This window comes from Gopherus evgoodei, chromosome 1 (genome assembly GCF_007399415.2).
Source record: "Gopherus evgoodei ecotype Sinaloan lineage chromosome 1, rGopEvg1_v1.p, whole genome shotgun sequence".
Classification (NCBI taxonomy): domain Eukaryota; kingdom Metazoa; phylum Chordata; order Testudines; family Testudinidae; genus Gopherus; species Gopherus evgoodei.
Window position 1 is genome coordinate 369,862,232 of NC_044322.1, and position 16,328 is coordinate 369,878,559.

The 16,328-nt window shown below is 54.6% G+C and overlaps 3 protein-coding genes and 1 long non-coding RNA gene across 14 annotated transcripts in view; 2 read left to right on the forward strand and 2 right to left on the reverse strand.

Annotated features, from left to right (window-relative positions):
- LOC115645396 (acrosin-like) overlaps window positions 1-6,870 on the forward strand; it is a 46,376-nt gene extending 39,506 nt beyond the window's left edge. Inside the window, exons 4-6 of the mRNA XM_030549996.1 lie at window positions 5,124-5,269; window positions 5,556-6,095; window positions 6,766-6,870. Coding sequence (XP_030405856.1) covers window positions 5,124-5,269; window positions 5,556-6,095; window positions 6,766-6,870 — 791 coding nt within the window. The remainder of the gene's footprint in view (window positions 1-5,123; window positions 5,270-5,555; window positions 6,096-6,765) is intronic.
- Window positions 6,871-10,250: 3,380 nt separating this feature from the next.
- LOC115639911 lies at window positions 10,251-12,184 on the reverse strand. 2 transcript variants are annotated; one of them, XR_003997782.1, is made up of 3 exons: window positions 12,069-12,184; window positions 10,811-11,003; window positions 10,251-10,400 (listed from the first exon to the last, which is right to left on the reverse strand). It is a non-coding gene; the product is annotated as an uncharacterized LOC115639911 (long non-coding RNA). The 2 variants fall into 2 exon arrangements; XR_003997779.1 differs by having other exon boundaries at window positions 10,811-11,006.
- On the forward strand, window positions 10,251-12,412 carry LOC115639758 (acrosin-like). Its single transcript, XM_030542750.1, is given in 5 exon segments — window positions 10,251-10,304; window positions 10,307-10,389; window positions 10,821-11,024; window positions 11,527-11,792; window positions 12,179-12,412. Coding segments are annotated over 5 exon segments (813 nt in total). The 5' UTR covers window positions 10,251-10,256; the 3' UTR covers window positions 12,391-12,412.
- Window positions 12,413-14,425: 2,013 nt separating this feature from the next.
- The window catches only part of RABL2B (RAB, member of RAS oncogene family like 2B), a 46,284-nt gene continuing 44,381 nt past the window's right edge, over window positions 14,426-16,328 (reverse strand). For all 10 annotated transcript variants that reach the window (XM_030541970.1, XM_030541540.1, XM_030541876.1 and 7 more), the window contains 3 exons: window positions 15,487-15,584; window positions 15,144-15,227; window positions 14,426-14,879 (listed from right to left, as the gene is read on the reverse strand). In XM_030541970.1, the coding sequence (XP_030397830.1) occupies window positions 14,802-14,879; window positions 15,144-15,227; window positions 15,487-15,584 (260 nt within the window). In that variant the 3' untranslated portion in view covers window positions 14,426-14,801. The remainder of the gene's footprint in view (window positions 14,880-15,143; window positions 15,228-15,486; window positions 15,585-16,328) is intronic.

Consider the following 16,328-nt stretch of genomic DNA (forward strand, 5'->3'; position numbering starts at 1 on the left):
ACTGTCCACATGGTGACTGGAGCCCTCTCCAATGGTGACTTTTGGGAACTTGGTCCCATGTGAGAGAGCAGTTCTGTCGGCACTGCTCAGTGGCCTTTGCAGGCTGGAGCAGAATTAGCCAGTGGACTGACTGAACACGTGACAGCTCCTTCTAAGGGAGCCTGAAGAAAAGCTAGCAGGGTGCTGCTCTTCACAAAGCGAGCACCGAGTGATGTGCCAGTTACGGGTGTAACTTCTGTCCCTGTTGTGTGTGTTGTGGTAGGCTGCGGGGGAGCGGGAAGCAGGGGACGGGGTCTGGCTGCTGGAGGCCCCGATCCAAGCGACTCAATCCGGCCAGGCCGCCCTGTCAGCTGCGCCGCGCTCTGCATTGGGAGGGAAATCCCAGAGCTTTTTAGATTTTTACAAAGTCCTCCCGGATGGCTATTTAAACCCCCCAAATCCGGACATGTCTGGGATAATCCGGACGTAAGGTAACCCTAAAACCATGTGGCTGGCAGACAGACACTAGGGTGGCCAACTTTCTAATAGATAAAACACAGACACTCCAGCAGTAGTGCCGGAAGCTCTGTCCCTTCCCCTGAGGCCCCACTCCAGCCCTGCCTTGTCCCCCCTAAGACCCACCCCTGCCCTGCAGTTCCTCCCAGGTCTCACCTTGCCCTGTCTCGTCCCCCAAGGTCTCGCCCCACCCCGCCCCTTCCTCCTGAGTCTTCACCCCGTTCACTCCTCTCCTCCTCTCCCTGTCACTGGCTGCTCTTCCCCTCCCCCTCCCTTCTACACTAGTATTTGCAACTGCTTCCAGTGCAGGTGAAGGCCTGGCCCTATTGGAGTCCGTGGGAATTGAGTATCTTCTGCCTAGTTCTTGAAGTTCATGTTTGCTTCCCTGCTGTAGGTCATTACTGAAATTGCCATATAGGACCTGACCTAAGCTACTCCCCGTAGTCCCACTTCTCATCTACTGACCAGACACCACAAGTCTGTTTACTAGGGGTGGGGAAGGTGAGGAGGCACTGTGCCATCCTCTGCACCAGTCCCTACCCAGCCAGGGCTGCCTCCTCCCTGCATCTGGCAGCTGCAGCTCCAACCCCTGGCTCTTCAGTGGCATTAACCTGCCCATAGAGCATTAGCTGCTTTCCCCAGTGTCTCTGCTTTCTCGCCTGCAGGTTCTACATAGCAAAGCGCACCTCTCCAGGCTATTAACATGCTTTCTGTGTGACACTAAAATAATGGATAATGAGGAACCAGCTGATTTCTTTGGACTTTCCAGAGGCCTTTGATGGGGTCCTCTGGAAAGAGTGTTAGGGAAAGTCAGCCAGTCCTGGGGGGAGAGGCTGAGTGCTGTCTTGGATGAGAAACTGGCTAAGAGACAAGCACAACTAAATGGTCATCTTTCATCCTGGCTGAAGGCGAGCAGCAGGGAGCTGTACCAGGACTGGGGCAGGTTCTGGAAAGGGGGCTGTGCAGCAAGGGACAGGTCTTGCCGCTGACACAGTCAGTTCCAGAGAAGATGGTGAGGCCCATCAGAGGGACCGGAGCCAGCTGGGCATGGGCAGCACGAAGGCAGATGGAAGTCAGTGCTGGTCGCTGCATGGTGGAAGGGCTAACTGGACCAGCTCACGCCTTGCTGGGTTCTAACCTAACTGTAACCACAGAGCCCTGCAGCCCAGTGAAACTTCTGCTCAATGTGCAGCAGCCACCGCAGCCACAAAGGGGCTGTTTGGGTGCATAAGGTATGGGATAGCACGTAACTGGACTGTTAGTGCCCTCCTCCTGGAACTGTGCTATACTGGTCACTGGGTTGGGAGGGAGGGAAATTCAGAGACGGGCCAAGAACTAGCAGATCTGTGAAGAGAGACTGGGACTGTCTCTTGCCTTAGAGGGGAGACATATAAGTCATGGAGGGATTCAGAAGAATGACTGGGACAGAGAAACCTGTCAGCCAGCAGAGGATAGGTTGTTGGGAGGCTGACCTGCCAGGAGTACTGCTTAGTGTGAAACACAATTGTTACCTTCTCTAGTTCCCCTTTTCCCTTCAACCCTCCTGCCCTGCCAGTTGACAGCAGATCAAATCTCTCTTCTGCCAGGAGGCCTGCAAACCCTCAGCATCAGCTAGGCAGCGGGGGAGCTGGCCCCTTGGCTCGTCCTGCTGACCAGCGTTGTCTCACTGCTCTCCCTGAAGCCACCTGTTGTCTTTTGGTCTTAGAGGGGGAGCTCCTGGGGCAGGGACTGGCTCATTGGTCTGCATTTGAACAGCACCTGGCAGCGCCACCCGGGTCTGGCATGCATAGGCACTCCCACCGTTCACATAAATAGCAATAACAGCGTTAAACTCCTGAGGCAGGGACTTTCTGTCTTTTCTGCTTAATGGCTGCATGGCCCATGGCCCAGTGAGGCCCTACCTGCAGTGGACACAGTGCCGGGAGCACTGGTGGATGGCCGCCTCCTGCTCAGACAGCACTTTCGGCTTCATCTGCCAATGGGATTTAACACCTGGACCATGGCCCATTGACCTGCCTTGGAGACCTAGCAGGGGGTGATGGAAAGTCAGAGAATAGCTCCGCTGCTGCCGGTGAGCACACTCACAAACAGTGGTGATGAGTAACTGTCCTGCTGCCCTGGCGCTGTCCCATAAAGCTCTGTACCCACATTCACAACAACCCCTGTCCAGGCCAGAGAGCAACAGAGAGGAGGCTGAAGCCAGAGCTGGGCAAAGCAGGGCCAAGCTGGCAGGCAGAGGGCTTGGAGCCCTCCATGGATGGGAGCTACTCACACAGCATCACAGTAGCCAGCATCCTTTGTCCGCCTCATTCAGTCTGGACACAAGGCCAGCCGTGGCCACAAACATGCTCCAATTCAGCTACACCAAACCAACCTGGCTGTGGTGCTCCAGGCTCTGTGAGCCAGGCTGGGCTCTCACCACTCGTTGTACAGAGCTACACGCACTCAGCCTCAGTCCAGCATGCATCAGGCACCATGCACGTATGCACACACCTCTGCCTCATGCTATGCTCACGGCATGGCTACCTTGGTGGGCCCAGCCCATCTCATGGTCTCAGGGTTAATCTTCAAGGTCCTCCATAGAACTGGTGCCGGATACCACCGAGAGCACGTGTCCATGACTCCTATGCGCTGTCAGCCACACGGAGAAAGCCTGTGAAGCAGAAGCCAGGCTTTCTGGGCAGCTGGGATGAGGTGTTGTGGCCCATTAGTGAGGAGAGGCAAATGAGCACAGATCTCACAGCAGCCTCAAGAGTTAGAGTCACGTCTTCGCCTCACCCCAACTGCCGTGGGGAGAAAGAGATGGAAACAATCACTAAAATCCCCAGGTGCCCTGTGTGGGTCTTGGTGGCCAGTCGGCTCTGGCCTTGTTGGGTGCCGTGGCTGGGAGGCGTGCCATCCCTGGGGTGACCGACTAGTGATGACTTGACAGTTACTCATGGCAATGGGAGGGGGAATAGGACAGTGGTTGAGAGGGGCCTAGGCTGCCACCCCTTCCCCCGCAGCCATTGCCTTTGGACCCTAATGTAGTTCCCATCTTTAAAAAAAGGGAAGAAGGAGGATCTGGGGAACTACAGGCCAGTCAGCCTCACCTCAGTCCGTGGAAAAATCATGGAGCAGGTCCTCAAGGAATCAATTCTGAAGCACTTAGAGGAGAGGAAAGTGATCAGGAACAGTCAGCATGGATCCACCAAGGGCAAGTCATGCCTGACCAACCTGATCGCCTTCTATGAGGAGATAACTGGGTCTGTGGATGAGGGGAAAGCAGTGGATGTGTTATTCCTTAACTTTAGCAAAGCTTTTGATACGGTCTCCCACAGTATTCTTGCTGGCAAGTTAAAGAAGTATGGGCTGGATGAATGGACTATAAAGTGGATAGAAAGATGGCTAGATCGTCGGGCTCAACAGGCAGTGATCAACGGCTCCATGTCTAGTTGGCAGCTGGAATCAAGCAGAGTGCCCCAGGGGTTGGTCCTGGGGCTGGTTTTGTTCAACATCTTCATTAATGATCTGGAGGATGGAGTGGACTGCACCCTCAGCAAGTTTGCAGATGACACTAAACTGGGAGGAGTGGTAGATACACTGGAGGGTAGCGCTAGGATACAGAGGGACCTAGACAAATTAGAGGATTGGGCCAAAAGAAACCTGATGAGGTTCAACAAGGACAAGTGCAGAGTCCTGCACTTAGGATGGAAGAATCCCATTCACTGTTACAGACTAGGGACCGAATGGCTAGGAAGCAGTTCTGCAGAAAAGGACCCAGGGGTTACAGTGGACGAGAAGCTGGATATGAGTCGACAGTGTGCGCTTGTTGCCAAGAAGGCCAATGGCATTTTGGGTTGTATAAGTAGCAGCATTGCCGGCAGATCAAGGGACGTGATCATTCTCCGTTATTTGAGATTAGTGAGGCCTCATCTGGAGTACTGTGTCCAGTTTTTGGATGCACAAGACAAGAAGGATGTGGAAAAATTGGAGAGAGTCCAGGGGAGGGCAACAAAAATGATTAGGGGTCTGGGGCACATGACTTATGACGAGAGGCTGAGGGAACTGGGATTGTTTAGTCTGCAGAAGAGAAGAATGAGGGGGGATTTGATAGCTGCTTTCAACTACTTGAAAGGGGGTTCCAAAGAGGATGGATCTAGACTGTTCTCAGTGGTGGCAGATGACAGAACAAGGAGTGATGGTCTCAAGTTGCAGTAGGGGAGGTCTAGGTTGGATATTAGGAAACACTATTTCACTAGGAGTGTGGTGAAGCACTGGAATGGGTTCCCTAGGGAGGTGGTGGAATCTCCTTCCTTAGAGGTTTTTAAGATCTGGCTTGACAAAGCCCTGGCTGGGATGATTTAGTTGGGAATTGGTCCTGCTTTGAGCAGGGGTTGGACTAGATGACCTCCTGAGATCCCTTCCAACCCTGATTTTCTGTGGTTCCATGCTGGAACAGGAGTCAGAATGACAGTTCCTGGGGCCCATGGGGAGAACTCCTGGAGCCAGAACTGGCCTGTGCCGGGGCATTGAGACACGACGCCAGGGAGGGGAGGGGGTGCAAGGGCACACAAGGGAGGGGCAGAGCTGAGAGCGGGATCCGGGCTGGATGAACAGGGACAGAGCTGAAACCTTCTTCTCTGTAGCTGTGGAGACAGCTGACATCTTGCAGGAGGCCAAGGTGCAGCTCATTGACATCACAACCTGTAACAGCAGCCGCTGGTACAACGGGGCCATCGCCAGCAACAACCTGTGTGCAGGGTACGAGCAAGGAGGCGTCGACAGCTGCCAGGTATGCAGGCTGGAGCCCTCTCACTGCACAGCCCCCACCCCAGCTCTAGCCCCTCTCCCCCTGCCCTTCTTGGGCATCACCAGCCTGTCCCCAGCCAGCAACCGCTGCCAGGTACACAGGCCCTGCCCCCCAAGTAACACCCACTCCCCCAGAAATGAGCACGGGGCCGGGGGAGAGCTGAGCTCTGTAGATATCAGGGCTGCGTGGGCTTGAGGGGCTGCAGCTGGTCCTAAGGAGTTGGAGAAGGTCACAAGCCCTCAGTAACACTCCTTTCCTCTTTCTGCAGGGGGACAGTGGGGGACCATTAATGTGCAAAGATGAGGTCACATCCCGATATTACGTGATTGGCATCACCAGCTGGGGCCAAGACTGTGCCCAGGCCTACAAGCTGGGCCTATACACCTCTACCCAGCCCTTTCTGGAGTGGATCCTGGCAAACACTGGGTTCCTGGAGCCTGAGGAGAAGACGACGCCTGAAGAGATACTGCCACCACAGATCGTGCCCCTCCAGTCTCCTGCTGCTGCCACCAAACTTGCACCTGTCCTTCTCCCTGTCCTGCAAGAGCCAGTCGCCCCCCTGGAGCCACCCTACATACCTTCAGAGCCACCCTATGTACCCCCCGAGCCAGTCGTCCCCCTGCAGCCACCCTACATACCCCCTGAGTTAGTTGCCCCCCTGAAGCCACCCTACATACCTCCAGAGCCACCCTACATACCCCCTGAGCCAGTTGCCCCCTTGGAGCCACCTTACATACCCCCTGAACCACCCTACGAACCCCCAGAGACACCCTACATCTCCCCAAAGCCAGCCATTCTCCCAGAACCAGTGAGCCCACACAGACCATCCCTCACCCACAAAGCCATTTATCCCCCACAAATTAATCTCCCCAAAGCCAGTTATCCCCACAGACCAGTAATTGTTCTGAAACTACTGATCCCCCCAAAGATATACACCCACACCCATCACAAAAAGAGCAGCCCCTCCCCACCAGCTGTCTCGGCCCTGTCTGCACCCCAGAGGCCTGGAATTGCCTAGGACTTAAAGAATGACTGAGACAAACTGGGAAGAAGAGTCTTGACTCCACCTCTGGGTGGGGGGAGAATGTAGTGGCTGGAGGGGACCAGCAGCGCCTGTGCCCTGAGGGACAGTGATCTGAGTGACCCAGACCACGTATGCATTACATGTGTTGAATTTCCCTCTGGCTGTCCTTCTGGTCTGTTTAGCCTGGGGCCCTTGGAAGGCACCAGTGTCCCGGCTTCTCCCCAGGAACTGAGGCATGTGCCTAGATGTCTCAGCACTGCTCAGGCAGCAGGCCCACGTCACACACATGGAGGCCCTGTAGAGGCTGTTCATAGGGGCCCATCTGTATGTTCATCCATCCCCCACTGCATGCACCTTCCTCAAATAATCTGCAACCCCACAGAGGTGGCGACTGAAAGGACAAGGATGGTGAGGAGAGCATGCAGTGTCCTGCTCTCCTGCGGATCCCTTTCAGCCCCTGGTTTCCTGCGACCACAGTTCTGCAGCCAAGATCGATGTGAGGCGTGGGGAGAGGAGTGATGGTAGACAGACTGGCTCCTGTGTTGCCATGGGTAACTGAGGCACACAGGACATCTGTGGCAGAGCCAGAATTGAATCCAGAGCTCCTGAGTGGCAGCCCTTTGCTTCAGCTACCTGGGCTCTTTCCGGTCATTAGCCCCTTGGTGTTTCTCAAAAGCCTCACGCCCAGGGAGGCTGGGCCTGCCTGCAGCGCTTCAGTTACGTTGTATGTGGGACCAAATGTATCTGCAAGGGCCTCATCCCTTTGTGACATGGAGGGGTGAGGCCAGTTCAGTCGCTCCCAAGTGGTACAAATGAATCGGACTGTACCTCAGTTGTTCTCACCTGGCTGCTGTTCAGCCACCTGGGGAGATCAGTGCACACTAAGCTAGGGCCAAAGCCTCCACATTGGCTCCCTCACTGATGTACACAAAGCCACACTTTGCAGTGCTACACCCCCCTTACGCAGTGCGACTCTCTCAAGCTGATGCCCAAGGCACAGGTGCTTTGTAGCTAGTGCTCCTAGAGGCCCAAGACTGCTTGCCCATTGCCCAGCATGGGAATCTATGGGACAGTTCTCAAAGAATAAAAATGATTCCTCACCGGAGTAATTATGACCCTGCTCCCTTCCCCCCGAGTCTTGGGGAAGCATTCGCAGAGTAGGAGGGCATATAGGATGTTTGGGGTCCGTTTGTGTGTTTGAAAGCCTGGATGAGTGGCCCCAAAGGATGCTGTTTTTAGGGATTCTGACCTTGCCTGTTGTGCGAGCGTTCACCCTGACTGTGTGGATCCACATGGACAATTGCCTTGAAGAGCCAGTCCGATGGGAAAGAATGAGTCTGGGGAGCTGGGAGAGAGGGAGGTAAAAGCAAAATCACGGCCCAGTCCCCTCCCACACTGCCATCAGCTGCAGAGCTGGAAACAAAGAATGGAGGTCACACGTACCAGCGGGGGACTGGAAAGCAGGGCCTCTGACAAGGACTTACGGGTCATGGTAGAAACCCGCTGAAATGAACTCCCAGGGCAATGCTGTGCTAGGAGAGTACATGTGATCCTTGGCTGTGTTAGCAAGGGGATATCAGGCAGGACTATATATTACCTATATATACAGGTTTCGTGAGACCATTGCTGGATACTGTATCCAGTTCTGGGCCTGCACTTCCATAAGGATACTGATAAATTGGCAAGTATTAGGCAAAGAGCTATGAGAACCTTTCAAGGTCTGGGAAACATGCCTTAGAGTGAGAGACAGGTTGAGCAGTGACTTGACCACGGTCTATAAGTACTTACATGGGGAGGAGATTTCTGATAGCACAGGCCTCTTTACCCTAGCAGACAAAGGCAGAACAAATCTCAGGGCTGGAAGCTGGAGCAAGACACATTCAGAGTAGGAATAAAGCACAATTTAATGATTATGTTCTCTTCTGATGTTAAAATCTTCCAGTGCACCTTGCTCTCCTATGGCTACTTGGGCACTCAGGCTCCCTGGCATTCCCCACCACTGAAGAACGCTGATACCAGCCACAGGGAGTTTATGAGCCTCAGACAGGCACCCCCTATTCCTCATTCAAATCCACTGTGCCCACAGGAAGTGACTATATTAGAATTACACGGGAGGAGAATTGTTTTCAAAGGCCTCACCCTTTGCAGCAGGCTGACTTCTCTGGCAAGGTGTCCCCATCGCCGTCACACTCAGAGGGAGGCTCTTGTCTGGATGGCTTTAGAACTTAGAAAGCTTTTCCTTGCTGGTGGATGGCCCAGGTCTGATGGATAGGTCCTGCAGATAGACGGGGGTGTGCAGCTGGAAAGGCTAAGCTCTCGGACAATGCTGGCCGGCTGGCTTCCTCCTACGTGCACCTGTGGCGTATTGACTGCCCCGGCAGCACTAGTGAAATGAGCAATGATACTGACTTCTTAGTTGCTGGTTTGCAAAGCACAGTTTAAATACTCACTAAATACATCTCTGCTGTCATACACAGAGCCAGTCTGTGCAGTCCATGCTGCAGGTGTTAGCTGCGCTGCCCCAGTGCAAACTGTCAGCAGGGCCTCTTGGTAGATCCTGGCCAAACTTTACCCCTCGTCCTCCAGTGACACACCCCACCACACTGGGCACAGCTTCTTACTCACAACCGTGCACCATGTGGGGACAAGTGTCTGCCCACGTTCAGTGTAGATACATGCAAAGTAATGCACATTGGAGGGGAACATCAGAACTACTCATACACTCTACAGGGCTCTACCAGCTCAGAAAGTGACCCAGGTGCCGGTGCAGCAGCTCAGTGTGCAGCTGCAGTCAAAACAGCAAACCAGGTGCTGGGACGCATAAGGCATGGACTGGAGTCTAATGCCTTTATATATTCCAGGGTGCAGCCTCACCTGGATATGGCAGAATTTGAAGGAGTGTAGAGAAAGGCATTGGGAATACTCAAGAGGCCTGGGGAAACTATCATATGAAGAGAGATTGAAAAGATTGGGATTATTACTTTAGAGAAGAGATGAATAAAAGGGGACATGATACAAATCTATAAAGTAATTAATGATCTAGTGAAGTTGGATCAGGAGCTTCTGTTCTCCCTTTCTCACAGCACAAGGACAAGGGGTCATTTGAGTAAATCAAAAGGTGGCAAATTCAAAAACCAGTAAAGAAAATACTGTCCATCAAAACACATAGTCTGTGGAACTCCTTGCCACTGGAAATCATTAAGGACAAAAATTTAGCAAAAATCCAAAAAGGACTGGACATTTAGATGGATAATGAGACTATCCAGATTTATAAGAGTTAATGCAAAAAGAGATATTGGGAGGAATATAACACATTGGATTAAATCCTGAAGCACAATCTCCAACAATTAAAGGTTAGAATCTAACCTTTGTGGGGAGGGAGAGGAACAGATTACCCTTCATCTACTGCTTTGGGGTTCTTACACTTTCCTCTGGAGCACCTGGTTTTGGACAGTTGGGCACAGGACACTGGACTAGCAGGATCTTGGAGCTTGCCGAGTCTGGCCAGTACTATGTTTCTTGTTTTAGTGTATGTATCAGTGCACTCTGGGAGAATGTATGCAGCTACTCCATGATGCCTCAGCAGGGCACAGAGTGCCTAGAGAACAGGCTCACACAACCTACACTGTGTGCGGTAATACACCCAGAGTGCCCTACTATAGCTAGAGCAGGATGGGAGGAGAGCTGGCCAAGCCAGATACACTGTTCAGGGAGATTTCCCTCTGTGCTGTAAGCAGAAGCCAGTAGCCTACCTGTTCCTACCTGCCCCAGAGGTATCTCCATCGTCTATGGAAGTCACCGTCCATGTCACCCTCTCAGTGTTCACAGCCTCCATCAGCACCTTCTCAGCTCTTCTTGCTCGTCACAAAGAAAGGAGGAAACCAGAGACCTATGTGATGTCATATTGGCCAGACACTGATTGGACGGAGGCCCAGAACTTGGTTTATGATGTCACGAGTGGTGAGGCAAGTCTCCGTAGATGCAGGCATCTGGTGCTCCGGTGGAAGATGCTGCTGCTCTCCCTCCTCCTGTTCCACACCCTGGTCTGGCCCATGCACAGCATGAATGGCAGCTGTGAGTAAGTGACACCTGGGCCATAAGAGGAAATACTGAGAGTGGCCCTGATGGGGCACTTCCCAAGCACCAAAGGGCATTGGCTTCTCCCCAACATGAGGCTGTCCTGAATGACAGGGATTCCTGCCCCCTTCTCAGGGTCACACCCAGGTTCAGGTGACGTCTGTGCCTCTTCGGTTAGAAATAAGGCCCTGGCATATAAATCCCATGGGCCATCTCACATGGGGTGGGTAACACACAGGGCTCCTAGGCCCTGCTGCTGCCCACGTGCTCTGTCCAGGGAGAAGCATTTGGCATGACACAGAAGATGCATGGCAAGACCTGGGGAGTGAGACAGAAACAGGCTGGGGCAAAGGTCAGCTGAGGGGAAGTGTCAAATCCCTACTGCCTTCAGTCAGGCCACAGGCAGCAGGGCAGTAACGCACCTGTCTCCAGTGCAGTTTGTGGGCGCCGCCCCCTGATGTCTGGCTACGGCGGGATGCGGATCGTGGGTGGTGTAGATGCTCTGCCAGGGGCCTGGCCCTGGCTCGTCAGCGTCCAGATCCCCACCCGAATGGGACCCCGGCATTCATGTGGTGGGTCCCTCATCAGCACTCGCTGGGTCCTCACAGCAGCTCACTGCTTCAAAGCCAAGAGAAGGTGAGACGGGTGACCTTGGGGGTGGGGGGCCCTCACAGGCCAGGCAGGGGGCCATCAGCTCAGGCCACCCACCCACTGTTCAATGTACTCCCAGCACTTGCAAGCCAGAAGGGCATCTGGGCAATGCCATGAAACTGGCCAGGCCATGGGGCTGATCCTTATGGGGAGAGATAGCTGGGCACCATGGCCTATCCCACAGCCTGGCACCGCTCCCTGGCCAGGCATCAACACAGCCTCGGCTGAGCCCCTGGTGTGCATGAGCACTGACTGACAGCTTGTCCCCAGGTGAGAGCAGGCTGGAGAACACACTGTCAGAGCAGCTGGCCATTGTTTTCTGTACCTGGCTCCCTGCTACTGCTCTCTCTCCTGTACCTCAGACAATAGGGCAGTGCAATGCACCCAGAAACAGTTCATCTCTCTGGGGCCCTGCACTGGCCGGGAGAGGAGCCACTCTATCCCCTCCCACCTCCTCCCCGTGACTGACTCCCACTCTGGTCTCCAGGCTGCTCTCGCAGTGGCGTGTTGTGATAGGTGCATCCCAGCTATCCCAGCGTGGCCCTGAGGCCCAGGTGCGCTCCATCAAACAAGTGGTGCAGCACGAGCACTACGAGCCGCGCATGGAGAGCAACGACATCGCTCTACTGGAGCTCGACCAGCCAATCGAGTGCAATGACTACGCACAGCCCGCTTGCCTGCCCGATGCCATGGTGGAGGTGTCGAACCTGTCCCACTGCTACATCAGCGGCTGGGGAGTCACGCAAGAGACATGTGAGAGCCCCAGGCTCCCTGATCAGTCTAACTGGGCACCTGTCCCAGCAGAGACACAGTGACCTCAGCTGGGACGACTGGGATCTGGCTAGCCTGAAGGTCTAGGCCTCTGCTGCTGGGAAAAGACAGCAGCTGCCCCTCCTGACAGTGCCAGTGCCCTCACAGCTCACCTCACTGAGCCAAGGGCATGTGCCCACCGAGGGCTGGATCCAAACCACCCGCCCAGGCAAGGGAAGAGGAGGAGGGGATGCATTAGCAGAACCAGCTCCCACAAACCTGACGGAGTGAAGGTTGGGCACTGGGGGAGGGGCACACCCATGTGGCGCATTGGGAAACGGGAGATAGGGCTAAGAGCTGTGCAGTAAATATTCTTCATGTCTCTGCAGCCCAGGAAACAGCCGACATCCTGCAGGAAGCCAAGGTGCATCTCCTTGACATCACAACCTGTAACAGCAGCCGCTGGTACAACGGGGCCATCGCCAGCAACAACCTGTGTGCAGGGTACGAGCAAGGAGGTGTCGACAGCTGCCAGGTACGTAGGACAGAGCCCTCTCACTGCAGATTCCTCCCCAGCTCCACTCAAATGCTCATGCTGTGACCTCACAATCCCTCTTCTGGGATCCCTGCCTAGAACTCTCACTTTCCCCTGCTCTGCTGGAATCCTCACCTGAGACCCTGCCTCCTCTTCCTCAATATCCCTACCCAGGGCTCTGCTTCCCTCTCCTTTCCCACCAGATCCTCCCCCATCTCCTCCAACCTGAACAGTTTTGGCACCCTTGGCTATGGTCTCCTTTAGTCCCAGATGATGCTGTTTCTGGCATACAAAAGGAAGTGCAACCCCATCATTCCTCCTCGCCCACCCCCAAGCTCCTCCACTGGTGCCCAGTCCCTTCCAAACTGTCCCACCCCATTTTAAAACCCATGCCCCGGTCCTTCTGCTTGTTCAGCAGCACTGGCCTCTCTCTACCTGGTGGTATGGGAATCTTCTCCTCTGTCTGCCTGCTACCAGAACTCCTTCCATTTGCCCATCTCCTGGGTAATCTCAGCTGGAAACCTCTGCTTTTCTCTCTGTCACTGTATTAGGGGTGTAAAGCCCCAGGGAGGCTATGCAAAAGGAGGGGGATTGTAGAGCCCACAATGAGCTGCGTTGGGCTGTGGCAATCTCCCAAAGGAAGCGGGAAGAGTCCCATTTAAGTGTCCTCAGCAATGGAACCGGCCAGAACACTAAGGAACAGGCCACAGGAAACCTTACAGGAATGGACAAGAGGGGCACAATAGACGGTTTTTATCTTTAATGTCAATGACTCAGAGACCCAATTTGGGTCAGGCGCTCTTGGGATTAAGAGCGCAGCTACTGCTCAGGGCCAGTGAGGCAGACACTCTGCCCATGGTACACAGAGTTGGGAGGAAGGCCCCGTGCCACAGCGCCGCTGCATAGAGGCGGCGTTCAGAGGTGTGGTACCCAAGAGGGCTCTGTATGGGAGCAGGAAGGGGAGGGAGCTGACTGCTCAGCTATGAGCTAACACCGAAATGCAGCTGACTCCTGATTGGGGAAGCCCTGGCTGCAGCCCCTAGACAGTCCATTCCCAGGGGTGGGGGGCACTGCAAGATTGTCCCCATTTGGAACATGTGCTAGGGCTTTGCCAACGCTAGCCAGGCCTTGGGAGTGAGCCCCTTCCTCTGAGCTCTAGCTGACAAATGTCTCCCAGTGGCTGATGCCATAGGGGTTGTGGGTCCTTAATCCTCTTTCAAGGAGTCACCCCTACTGCCAAGCCTGATGCACCGTGAGGAGCTGGCTTTGCCTCAGACCTCTCTCCCCTGCTGCAGGGCGACAGCGGAGGCCCCCTCATGTGCGCAGAGGAAAGGTCAAAGCGCTTCTGGGTTATTGGAGTCACCAGTTGGGGGCTGGGCTGCGCCAAGGCACAGAGGCCAGGAGTCTACAGTTCCACTCTGCACTTTCATGACTGGATCTTGGGGAAAGTCAGGCCCAGGCCCAGGCCCAGGCCAGGCCTCTGCCTGTCAATCCACAGCAGTCTGTCTGACTTCTTCAGGAAGCTGAACGAGTTCCTACAGGGCCTGAAGGGAAAGGGGACTTGAGAAGGGAGGGGAGCAGAGCACAGCGGAGGCTGAGATGGACAGTGGCCATTTCTGATGCTTTGCCCACTGCGCTAGAGGACTCTGTACCAGCATGCAGCTCCCATCCTTCCCGTTGTCCTTGTGGATGGAGACTGAGCACTTACCTCACCGCAGAAGTAAAACAGTGCCCACAACAGAACCAGCTCTGCCTCTGTTCTATTCAGCCTTTTATGCCATGCCCAGAACCACACAGGAGCAGGGGCTGCACACAGCCAGCTGGGCTAGAGTGGTGGACCGAGGAAGGGGGGGATGGCTCGTAGTGGGCTGGGACAGTGTGGGTGGAGAAGGGTGGTACACAGAGCCAGCTGGGCTGGAACAGTGGGCACGAGGAAGGGTGGCGCACACAGAGCCAGAGAAGCATTGGGGTGGAATGGAAGGGCTGGTATGGTGGTGGGGTTAGGGAGGGTTGAGAGGTAGAGCTGACTGGGTTGAAACAGCAGTGGGAAGGGCTGCTATTCAAACATGGTTTGGGTGCAGGAAGGACCCAGGCTCAACGCTTTGTAAAACAATCCTTTAGTGTTGGTTTTCTCAATCTGGGCTCTGCTTATAGACACCTGGGCAGGACCCTTCCCTGCAGGGCAGGCAGTGGCCCAACACCTCAGCAAATGCCCTCCTTCCCTCCCACAGGGGCAGGCAGCAGTCACATGTATTCTTGTTCCTTCTGTGTCCCGGATGCGCAGGAGGATGGGGTCCAGGCCAGGAAGATCAGGCCCAAACAGTCTCCCTCCCAGGGAGGGATGGTCCCAGCCATAGGCTCCCAGCACGGCCAGTGCATTAGAAATCTGCTCTCCCCTGACAGAGAGTGATGGTTCTGACCAACCATGAAGAAGCTGGGCGATAGGGGGCAGCACAAGGTTGGTCTGAGGCCTGGGCTCAGGTGGATGGGGGCTTCGCCTCAGGGTAGTTCTCCTCTTTATCCAAGTCCTCTCCCTTTTTCTGCAGTTCAAAGTTCTGGAAGGGAGCAGGACGGGGGAATGGTGAGAAGCAAATGGGAACCAGCCATTCCCCACCCCACCATAGCACTCCCAGCACAGCACCTCATCCCCTCACCCCTAATCTGGAACTGTCTGTACAGGATCCCCACAACGCTCCCAACACAGGGCCTGCCTCACCCACTCTGAGCTGGGACTGGGGGCTTTTTCCTAGTGAGGGAAGGTGTGTGGTGCTGGCAACCACTAAGAAGAGGGAGGCGAGCTTTAGGCAGGGCTCTCTTACCTCCAGCTCCCGCATGACCTCATCCATAAAATCCCCTGAATTCTGTTTGTACGCAATGGCCAGTTTGATAGCATCACTGAAGAGCTGAGGAGAAAGAGGGGCACTTGTCACTCTGGGAATGGGAGAGGCGTCTGAGATGCCCAACCCCAGGTAAATGCACAAGACTTTCCCCCCAACCCTAAAGCACTCTAGAGAAACCAGCCATGAGACAACCCCCCAGCAATGGGACCCCCCACCCCTGTGAGGCAGCCAGTGAAACATCCTGTCTCAGAAAGAACCCCTGCTCCTTCTCATGTCCCCATGCAACTTGGCACCAGTCCCACCTAACATAGCCAAGATATACCTTCACTACGTTGGTGCCATCTGCAGCTGAGACAAAATAGAAGGGCAGATTGAACTTCCGGGCAAAGTTGAAGCTTTTCTGAGTCACTTTCATATCCGCTGAAGGAGCAAAGGAGAAGCAGTTGTTGAGCCATCACTGCTGGTAGCAGGCCAAGCATGCCCTGGGACAGCATAGAGAAGGAATCCATGCAACCTGCATGAGGGCATCTCGCTGGCAAGGCCCCCTTCATACACCGCATAGTTTGGATGGTGCCTCCTGACAACGAGAGGTCCCTGCAAAGGGTGGCAGGCTAAGCTAACAATTAGCAAGGAAGTACAGGATGGAAAAGGACCTTTTTGTTGCTGGTCAAGGCTTTCCACAGAGAGACCGACAGGGACTCTCACCTCACTGAGGGACATCTGGTGCAGTGTAAACAATGGAGCATTACTTGTCATCTGTCCCAGCTCCCAGGCCTGCATGGCTGTCTGTGCTAGGGATGTCTTTCAAACGTTTCACACTATTGCTAACAGTGGTTCACCTCCTAGGACACTTGCAGCATACCAGTGTTGGCATAGAACCATCACCTTTGCCCTCCCTCCACTGCTTTTCCACAGTTTGTCACACTCACTTGTTGATTCTTGTCCCAAAGCAGACTGCAATCTCTTTGGGGCAGGGACAGTCTCATCCTATGCACAAAGGGGCCTGATCTGGATAGGGCCTCTGGGTCCTTCCACAATACAGACTATGAACAGCAGCCAGGTCAGGGAACCTGGTGAGCTAAGAGGGCTGTGCCAGCTGGCCAGTGTGGTGCAAGTTGCTGTTAGGGGAGGGGGTAGGAAGGTTACTGGGGGATATCAGGGCAG